The sequence below is a fragment of the Pyxicephalus adspersus genome, chromosome 3 (genome assembly GCF_032062135.1).
Source record: "Pyxicephalus adspersus chromosome 3, UCB_Pads_2.0, whole genome shotgun sequence".
Taxonomy (NCBI): domain Eukaryota; kingdom Metazoa; phylum Chordata; class Amphibia; order Anura; family Pyxicephalidae; genus Pyxicephalus; species Pyxicephalus adspersus.
Window position 1 is genome coordinate 79,110,429 of NC_092860.1, and position 11,033 is coordinate 79,121,461.

General features: G+C 38.4%; 1 protein-coding gene across 1 annotated transcript; it reads right to left on the minus strand.

Annotated features, from left to right (window-relative positions):
• Positions 1-633: 633 nt before the first annotated feature.
• DCK (deoxycytidine kinase) lies at positions 634-10,181 on the minus strand. The gene is made up of 7 exons (XM_072405369.1): positions 10,003-10,181; positions 7,394-7,509; positions 6,459-6,652; positions 6,034-6,181; positions 5,001-5,116; positions 4,763-4,862; positions 634-3,858 (listed from the first exon to the last, which is right to left on the minus strand). The coding sequence occupies exons 1-7, from the start codon at positions 10,115-10,117 to the stop codon at positions 3,832-3,834; spliced, it is 816 nt and encodes a 271-aa protein (XP_072261470.1). The 5' UTR covers positions 10,118-10,181; the 3' UTR covers positions 634-3,831.
• Between the last annotated feature and the right edge of the window lie 852 nt (positions 10,182-11,033).

Here is an 11,033-nt window from a genome sequence, read left to right on the forward strand (position 1 = left end):
GCCTTCGAGAGCTTTAATAAATCAGGCCAATTGAGCAGGGTTGACACCATTCAGTTTACAAATGTTGCATAATGTCAGCCAACAGGAAACTTGGAGCATCACTAAATTTTTGTTCTACTTGCAGGGTGTTTTTGTACATTAAAATATATATATACTAAATATCTACCTATAGAACAGGGCATCACTAGAAGCATGCTGATAAATGAATTGATCTAATAAATCTTTGACTGGTCCTAAAATGACCAATCAAGTAGAGAGGTGACCTAACTGTATTAGAGGAAAAGAAAATGTTTGACTTTCCATACATGAAAAAGCTTAATTTCTGGAAAAGTAGTGAGGTGTTGTCTGTGTTACAATATTTACCCCCATTACCATATCTGATGACTGTTATCTCAGGACCAAATTTTTTTTGGAAAACTTTTGGAAAGATTTCCTTACTTGGCAGTTTAGTTCTGCTTTAAATGTAAGAAAAAAAATTAGTATGGCAAGAATTGGGAATTAAGTGATGGGGCATATACTAGTCTTTAAACCTGAGTGAGGATAGATAAATGTAGAGATGTGAAAAGTACAAATTGCAAAGACTCTTGCAAGGTATAAATTATAACATTACTCAATAAATAACAATAAGAAACATATTTTTACACAATTTATTAAAACACAAGGTTTGTTTCACAATATTATATAAAAACACTCAAAACACCCACATACACATACAACAGTTTTTAGACCATTTATAGGGAAACTATCAGCATTGATATAAAAGTCATCACTGGTTAGCTGTTTTTAAATGTCACCTTTCACAAAAAGAACTGTTGGCTGCAATCCTGACTTCCCCTTCTAAAAATGCCATTTGCAACACAACCATGCAGAATCTTAGGCTAGATTGGTTGTTCAGTCACTTGCTGCATGCTTGTTGTGGGTGAGTTACTCACACTCAAATCAGTCATAACCAAACAACTACCATTCTTAAAAGAAGAGACCAGCAATGCAACCCCCATATATTACTTTCTTGGCAGGTTTATGCTCTGTAGCCATTTTCTTATCCTTGTTTCACCATCTATTGATAGTCTTTTGGAACGAGTTTCCAACCAGTAAGGTCAGAACAGGACTTGCTAAGCAGAATCAAGGATAAGAATGACAGCTTTGAACAAAGGCAGTCAGCAAAGGTAGTTACAAGATTTTTTTTTACTGGTTTTCCATTGAACAGTCTTTGAGCTGGTTTTAGGGCTTTGTTCCCACTTATGTTTAGGCAATTTGTTACAAGGCATGCAGTGATGTGCTGGGTTACCATTCATTCTTAATGAGACCCAAAACACACCTTAGATGTGATGCCATTTTTGTGTGCTGTAGTGTGTTGGTCAACCCAATTTAAACACATGGGCTGTCTAGCACAATGTGCTTATGTTTTAAAAACACCCCACCCAGTCATAGTGGGAACTGACCCATAATCAATTCCTTTTTATGTCTATATACAAATTGGGTTTTATTTATTTAAGATAATACAAGTAATACAAATGTAAAAAAAAATCCATTAACACAGATCAGTGCAGTTTAAGGTTCATGAAATATCATATAAATTCTGGAATATAAATTTTCATAGAAGTGCTTGTTACAACTGACAAAGCTAATCAAAAAGGGAAGAGTGGTTTACCTCTGAAACTTTACAGTGAAGAGTAAACATTCCTAATGTTTTCAAAAGCAAATACAAGCAATTACAATGTGTGGAGTAAAGCAACCTATAAAATCAATCATATCCAACAACCTAAAATGTAACACTGTGTGCATACAGTAAAACAACAGGAGTCCAAGAAATCCAGTGGGCATTCACTCTTGCTCATACCACCTAATTATAAAGGAAACCCTCATTCTTATCCTTGTATACTTTTCTATTACGAAAAAGTATATAAATCTATTCATCATCCCCAGTGAGATATCCTCCACTGTTTAAACAATTATTTAAAATTCATCCTCAGCACAGTCTGCATGCGACTGTTTATAGATTCAACTATTGATATACTAGACTACCAGTTGGTAACTGAAACCATCCTTTGGTACAGGTTCTAATAGTGCCAGAACATTAACTGGAGGTGGAGTGGAAGATCCATATATGCAGAGAGTTGCTGTCACTGCATACACCGGATATCTTGGGGTGGGGGATCATGTAAGCTCATACACCCTTCCAAAATGGAAAGATATACAAGATGAGTAGTTTTCCTACAGAAGGTGGGGGTGTGCACAGTATTGAATACACACTGACATTGAAGGCACATTGAATTTAAACACAAAACAATCAAATCCACTAAATAGGACTTTGGTTCTGTTTTACTGTAAGGACACTGAGTGATATACATTTAAGGTTGTTGGATATAATGATTGCTTGACTGATTTGATCAGTAAAAGTTTTTTGTATTAGTTTATGTTTAACTGTTACCTATTTTTTGGTTTTTATTTTAAGCTCAGCAGCTGAAAATTTTGGAACTGGATGCGGATAGCTAGCTCTGGATTATTGTATTTCAAAAGCTGTTCGTGTTTTGTTTTATCGACTGAAAAACTCTGTATCAAACTCTGGGTAACAGATACTAAAAAGCCCTACTAACATTTTATATGCCATATTACAAAGTATGCCAATAAAATTTACAATACTTTCATATGGCTTGCATAAAACTTTTGGCAATTAAACAATATATAATTTAGACAATTAGTAACTGTTATCTTGCTGGTGCACTGCATTTTATTTGCAGTTAGATGGCCTTTGCAGCACACTCCATTAAGATCTCTGGATGTATAAAGTTATACAAAAGAACAAGACTGCTACTTATGGCCTTTCCTAAAAAAAAACTAGATTCCTGGTTGGCATGCTGACTCTTTCTTCAAAAAAACTGACCTAGAAAAAGTGGACACTTCTATGATTTGAATAATTGGAACCAGATATTGATTCACAGAAACCAATAGCTCAACATAACAGCATTTCCAGAACATTGTCAGCAATAGCAGCCCCCTTTCTCGGGTTCACAGATAACCCACTGCTTTCTGTATTTGTCAACAGACAAATACTAAAAAATGTGCATAGATCCTAAACCTTGAGGTCTGCAGTTGTGCATCCAATGAATTATTGCAAAAGGCCCTTAATGAAGTTTCCAATGTATTCTATGCTCATTCTTACAGAAAGTAGTGAACTGTTCTCTGGGCAATCAGATTGAAGTAAAAAGAAGAGATGTAATAAAATTATTCATCTCTATTTAAGGAAGTAGAAAACATATCTTGGATAGACAGGTCTACATAGAAATCTGGTAAGGTCTAATGAAAACTTTTGTCATTAAGACTTCCTAGTCGAGCTAATTCCAGCAAAGAAAATGGTTTGTATGGCATATGACATTGCTTAACACTGTTGAAAACACCAGCATTACAAGTTTTGTACTATCTATTAAAAAAACCGATAGAAAAAAAAAGTCTGTTTAAGAGCTTTTGTTTTAAATTCATATATACAAAAAGCAACACCTACCAATCATTAATTAACTAAACTGGATGTCCTTATAAAAAAACAAAAAAAAGCATAATATGATCTGGCACAATTTACCAAAGCTGCCCATGTTACAAACATATTGTATTACCTCCTTTGCAATATGACGTCTTACCTAAACAATTCATTTAATTTACAAGCAGGAAGAAACGACATAATTGGTGGTATATTTAAAGGAAATCGAAAAGATTGTAAGGGGTCTGCTCAAGAGAATTTACAAATAATAAAAACTGAGGAACGCTTTTAGTCTTCTATAAAAAAAATAAAAAGGAGAGTAACAGCGTCTGCCACACAAACGGGTCTTCACAATGTTATAAAGTGCTTAAAAACTCTTTAACCTGTAAATAAACAAAATGCATTGTGTTATTTAAAGATGCAAAGCAATGCAAGCAATTTAGATTTAATTTACTAATCATTGGGCTTTGCTATGGCATTAAATATTGTTTCTGCCAGGCAATTGCTGAAGAGGTATAAAAGTCTATGAAGTGTTCAAATGGCAGAATGCCCTGGGAAGCTGCATAAAGAGTATCAAAAATCTGCATTGTAACCGAATGCCTTTACAAAACAGATTTTACCAGCACCAATTTGTTTCAATATTAACTGGGGCTTTGCGGAAGTTGACTGTAAGTTGACAGCAGTGTACCACAGAGGTCCTGATGTGAAAAACCACCTGTCTGAACTTGTCTGAAGAGTACGTTTGGATTACCATACATACTCCAAATGAATCAACCTTTAGGTATAATTTGTAGCTTGGTATTAAAAAGAAGATGTAGCAAGGGGCACATGAGTTAGACAAATAGAAAAACCACAACTTCTGGCATCGGTGACCGTGTCATATTAGAAAAAATGAATCTTATCTAAATCATTTTAGCAAAAGGATATGGTCCTTTGGACAGAATTATTTGTAAAGATAAGTAAAAATGCATAAAATCTATAAAATGTACTAGTAAAAATGACAAAATGTAGATGCACATGGTTATAGGAGAGGAATTTTCCATTGTAAAGTCTACTCCATTACATTACTTATTAGACTGGATGGTATAGAAAGATCACAAGAGGACATCTGATAACAGGAAAAGCAATTGATGAAGCATGTCTGATGTAAGAAAACCTCTTCAGACTTTGAAACCAATAAAAATGAATGACAATAAATGCCAGCGTGACTAAGGAAGCCTGCCATGATCAGATAAAGGACTAAGTATATAAAGACTGAATACAAGCACCACAGAAAGTTGTACACACCTTTTCAATCATACATGCTTGCTTCGTCTTATCATGTTTAAAATCTTCATTCACATCAATCGTCAGGATGGGTACATCTTGCAGATAAGCAAAATTTGTCCTAAAATAAAAGAAAAACAGCTTTTATCCTTTATTTAATTAAGGATTGGTTGTTGTGTGTCACATCATATCAGAAAACCTAAAATGTCATTAAGTGTGACTATAAAATTATATAGTATTGAAAATACAGGAAACTAACTTCATGTTTCTGTGATTAAGCCAGCTTTCGTGCTTGTAATGAAGTTTTTCCAGATATTCCATAGGAATTCCTTGTTCTTCGTCCCTTCCACGAATATGGATTCTGTTCAGACATTTCTGTTTAAAAAAAGGAAACAATCTTTTAACACATTGTAGTGTACAATACATTGCTAAACAGTAACATAACTGTGCTGTATGCCATATTTGATGTGGGATGGATAGGAATAGCTTACTTTAATCACTAAGTTTCTTACAAGTACAGAGCATATAGGTACCACTACACATGGCTGACTCTCTGAAGCTAATTTCATACCTGGTATTCATGTTCCAGCAGCATGAAAGCATGCTAGCATCTTCCATGTCTTGAAGTCATATGCCAGCAAAGAGGTCGCATTCAAGCCTACCTCACATACACATGGTGGTCATGTTACAGCTGAGAAGCTGCACCCTCAGACATTTCACAACCGAGTGGTCAAGAGAAGTCTCAGTCTAACATATTCCAAACCTGGTGGACTTGTTCCAGTAGAGTAGTGACATTCTATAATATACTATATGTTGAAGCCATATCCTATTAATTCAAACATGCAGTGGCCTCTCGCCAGCTTCCCTTATACAACATGGTTGTCATATTGCTGCACATTTCACATAGTGCAGCAACATCCTTTCTTAGTAATCACTTGCATGCAATTTTTTTTATAACTCTGCATGAATACTCTTTTCATAATAGTGACGCTACACTGCACGGCATGTAATAGCATGGCCCCAAGTGATAGTCTAGTTCAGAGTTTCTCAACCATTTTAACTTGGGGGAACCCTTGAAATGTCTTCCAAGGACACCTGCTATAATTACTATATCCACAGCTCACATTACATTAGTGGTAAGCAGGAAGACTGCCACCCTTACAACCAAAAAGATCATTAGTGTCAGTTAATTTGACCAGAGAGGCACGAACTGTTCATTGCTCAAGAAACCCCTAGCAACCTCTGGAGGAATCCTGGTTTAGATTGTTTCTGTGAATATAATCTCCATTTACCTCAGGATCAGCTCGCAGATAAATAATGCCATCCAGTTCAAGATCGGCACAAAACTGAGAATTCATCCAATCGTGCCAGTCCTGATATACTGTCCATTCTGTTTCATTCAGACATTCTGCTTCATACAGATTGGAAGCAAAGATGAACCTGAAAGAAGGTTTAAGGATATTTAACGAAGACTATAAAACATCAAGTTTTGTGGTTCCCTGTGTATTTCCCATAAAATGAATATAAAAGAAATCCAACAAAGGGAGTGCAGTTGCCTTTACATGGCAGTGGAAAGCAGGCCTGGGAAGCTCAGCACATATATTTAACCACTGAGCTCCCCAAAAGACATAATAAATGTTCACCCCCTCCAGCATTCACTGAAGCTGAAATATTCTATTTAAATAGACTATGCCTTTAAGCAACATGTTTTATGTACCTGTCACTGTAGACAGAACGCTCAAAGAAGAGCACAGGATTTTCTGCCTCTCTCAGTTTCCCATTAAATGCTTTTAGCTGGGCACGAATGCGGCTGAGACAAGCATAGGACTGAAACGTAAAGGACCAGCGTTCCGGCTTTTCATACATCATCTGAAGAAGATTTCCTCCACTTTTTTGAGATGCTGTTAGCTCCTATTCAGAATTAGAGGTTCAAAAAGAAAACAAATTATACATGAATGCCCCCTATTGGTCATCAGAATAAACTAAAATACTTGTCACAAATCTGCCTTGTTCCTTCATATCATCAAATTAAAATACAGGTAGTTCTGGGTTACGAGATAGGGACTTTATGTTTTGATCTTAAGTTGAATTTGTATGTAAGTCGGAATAAGTTTGGTATTTTAATGACTGTAATTATGTTTGTCTCAACATAATATTACTCAGCGTGGTGTCAGTTACTGAATAAAATCCTCACTGTGAGGTAATCACAAAGCAAAAAAAAAAAAAAAACCTTATGGAACCTAGATAACTCATTAACTTTTGGAGCAGGCTGTGCTTTGATCTGCAAAAAAAAAAAAAAAAACAACTGCAGTTTGTCTTGGTCATTAAAGAGTTACAAGAGGCTGCAGAAAGAGCTCTCCCCCCAAGGATCACCCCCAACCTCAGCTGTGTTTAGCAAAAGTTTTCTTCTACAAGTCATGCAAACCACCCCCGCCCCCCTCCAAATAAATGGGTGGACTTTCATCATGTTTTTGTCAAACATTTTGTAATAGATGAACTTTATACAGTAAATTAAGTGTTGCAGTCACTCATTCTTTTATATACCCAGTGACTCCAGTTTTTGTGTATGAGGAGTAGAGTCTTTTCTGCTTATTAAAGTAAAGTAAATGCATATGTGTATGTAGATGAAGAAATACTAAACACATGACATACCTGGAATTCATCTTGTGTGCTTTGAACGTTGCACCATCTTGCAATTGGTTCAGGAACAACCTCCCAGTCTTCATTGCATTTATTGAGAAGGCAGACAAAAGTGGATTTCCCAGCAGCTTTGGACGAAAAGAAAGTCAATGTAAAGTGTATTTATTATGAATGTCCAACTATAGCCTATACAGGGACTACATTCAGCTACACACAATGTGTACTTAGATTTACACTTCACAAGCTGCCAAGTGTCCTGGGCCAGTGATTTGGATCCTTCAGCACTACCTTACTAAGGCTTAGTACGTGTAGGACAATTTTTACTACCACACAGGGCATCAATCTAATAAAATAAGTGGACTACTCAGCTCATGTGCATCCAAACACTAACTTATCTGAAGCATCTGATTTTTATTTTTTTATCGGACATGAAATGATATGTCTTTGTAAAAATGTATTGATTGAAGGGACACATTATGGACTATCATGAACCTTGGTGTTCCAGCAAAACTGGAATAGATTTAGTTCAGGATTAAAAACACGTATGTCATGTTTTGGGGGAAAACCTTTCTCATACAGTCTAGACATGCCCACTGAAATGTATCAGAACAAGCATCCAGTTTTGAAAGTAAAAGAAGGTGGACCATTAGCTGGCGCAATAAAGGACATAACCCTGAGGATGAATAGAGTGGCAGGGATTAGAGGGCTGACAGCACCCATAGAGAAGAGTTGAAATGTTTCCAAGAGAGGAGACAATCTGCCACCTACCATTGATTGATTGATTGATTGATTGATTACTGCACGATTGTACTGACAGTCTGATAACAAGTTACAGGTGGAAAAGTACTTACATACATACAGGCCTAATACACAAAGGATTACACCTAGTTTGCTTATTTGTCAGTATTGTCAGCACCCTTCACCCTGGACGGTGACACTTGTTTACTGTCACCTATTAGAAGATCCAGCACCAATCACAGCATTATTCGTTTAAGTAAAAAGTCATTTTGTTTTCTCTTTCTCTTAGCTTTGATCCCATGGTGTCACCAATGAGGATTACAGTAAGTCTATTGTTCACAAACAGCAGCAAGATAAAGACCCCATGGGCCACCCCCTGTGCAATAAATTACACACTACAAGAACTAGGTGTTCATAACATTAGAGAAGTGCAGGGGTTGCTGCTATTGTTGGCTCCCTTTTGGAGCCAATTGCCTGGCTGTTGCTGAATCGGGAACAGATGAAGAGTAAGCCAGCTGTAAATGAGTATCAGAATTCATTGGATCAGTACCAGTTCCAGGTCAGCAGCTCAGACAGCACTGTAACCAAAGCATCAGAATGATGACCAGGAATCCAACTGGGAGGGTTCAGCTATGGATGCCTCAATAATGTCTCTGCTGACTGAGTTCATAGGATTACCCAGTAGATTTCATTATATATATATGGGCGTGTGTATTAAATATCTGATATACTCTAATAAATGCTGCCTGTTGCAGTTCATTATTTCCTCCTGCACTGGGTGTGACTGAGACAACTCCCAGGAAATGTATTTAATGCCAGGGTGGGTGAGATCTTCTGCTGGCTGAAACTTGTTATACAGGGTGCTCAGGGCACAGCAACTCCCATCATCCCAATCCAACCACACACTAATACATAGAATTATTATCAAAGTGTCCAAGGAAATGGCAAGCGGATTCTCCCTCTTATTGCAAAGAAACAAGCACCAGTGTTATAGTCAGAACCCACAACCCCCTGGGGGGGTCTAAGCTGCAGCTGTGTTGGGGGGACAAACATACATTACTGCTAGAAAAGATTCCATTTGCTTCAACCACACAAAAATACAAAGCCGGCTTCCTGCAACCTTATCACCAGCTGTCTGCACAGAGCTGGAGGTTTACTAAGAGGCATCCCCTGTAATATTCTGCATTTGTTGGTGACATATGGTTATTAATATTAATCAGGATTTATATAGCGCCAACATATTAAGCAGCACTGTACATTAAATAGGGGTTGGATGGAAGCCGCTTCATTGTTGGAACATTGATTATTGTCCTAGGGGGTATAAAGAACCTGATCCTGGTAATGAATGCTGACATCTGTCCCCTGTGTATGGCCATCATTACTGCTATGCACAATGTGCCACATGGCTGTAGTGTTCAGTGGTATCACACACAGGGATTGGTGGTCATTTTATCACACAACTAAAACAGCAATCATCCAATCACAGGACAATAAATGTCTCATGCTTCGGGGGCTTTGTACATGAAAGCAGAACTGCACCCAAATATCAGCTCAGCCAATCAGAAGACTCAACATGCTGCAAATGCATCCACATAATTCTTTATATATTGATTATAATTGGATATACATATATACTGAAGCCAAAAATCATCTGCTTTATTCCCTTTAGATGTCATTGTATATTGCCCAATCCCTATAATCAGTCACATGACAATGAGTGCTTATGCCATGCTGTGATATCCCCATATGGAGGTATCCATGCCATGCTCAGCCATTGTCCTGACAGGAGCAGACACTCAGTGGCGGGAATATGCTTCATGAGCACACAGCTTTCTGAATGGCACCATGCAGACATATACAGCCAGACTCCGCCCTCCTCTTACCGATATTTCCCTCGATGGAGATCCTCTTAATCCTATTCTTCCTGCCCCGGGATGAGGTGGAGGAGCTGGGTGATGGGGGGCTATCGGTGCACAGTCTCTTCGGTGGGGTGGCCATGTTCTATGAGGGACACAATGTCACACCTTCTGCTGCTCTGTCTCCCGCTCCTTCTGCTTTTGAGTTTTGGCGCTTAGAGAGCAGCTGGGTGGTTCTAGCTGACGTCACAGCATCTGCCACAGGCTCCTAGCGGCTGAGCGTTCGCGAGTCCAACACGTCACAGGACAGGCTCACCCAGCTGAGGACAAGTGCCAACCAATCAATGGCAGAGGTGGTGAGCAGGTGTCAGTGCTAGAAGGGGCGGAGTCGTGGCTGCTGTCATAGAAGATCTGAAGTAAACCGGTTGTATGGGGTCTCAATGTGGCTGTGTGCCTCACAATGGGGACAATCATTGCTCCCTCATGATTACATGTTCACCCGGGGGTCACATGGTATTTTATACTGTACATAGAACACAGCACACACTGGTTCATTCTAGATACACATATATATGGCACAATACAAGGAAGAATATATCATGGCTGTTTTATACTTAAAAAGAAGGCTCACCCACAGTGGCCGGGCTCCTTCTCCCTCCCCCCCCCCAGGACTCACACCTACCATCCTAACAGTTTTAAACAAAATGGGGTCTGGGACAATAATGAAGTGGGGGCTCCCAAAATGCACAACATTTCCCTACAATTCTTTCACCTCGGCCCAGGTAAAGGTGAGGGCCCTGGGCCCTTACCCAGTTTGCCCCATCCTAAAACTATCACCCCCACCTTGAGGCGTCTTCATTGTGTGGGCCGGTATAGCACTGCGCAGCTTGTCCAGTGTAGATAAGACAAAATATAACAGCTCTGTATTTATGGCGGCATTACTAGGAGTATATTTTTATTGCAGAGTAATGTACCCACATTTCACCTGGTATCTGCCTTTTCTAGTTTATATACAACAGAAATCACACTGGGAAATGGAGAAGCAGCACACCCGGCTG

Bases quoted from the DNA above. Each gene is read 5' to 3' on its own strand.
- DCK (XM_072405369.1), bottom strand. From the start codon at position 10,117: ATGGCCACCCCACCGAAGAGACTGTGCACCGATAGCCCCCCATCACCC. The intron at 4,863-5,000 runs GTTAGTTTCCTG...CTTTTATTTTAG, and splicing joins CTTAATCACAGAAACATGAA to GACAAATTTTGCTTATCTGC. The intron at 3,859-4,762 runs GTGTGTACAACT...GTTTATTTACAG, and splicing joins AAGCATGTATGATTGAAAAG to GTTAAAGAGTTTTTAAGCAC.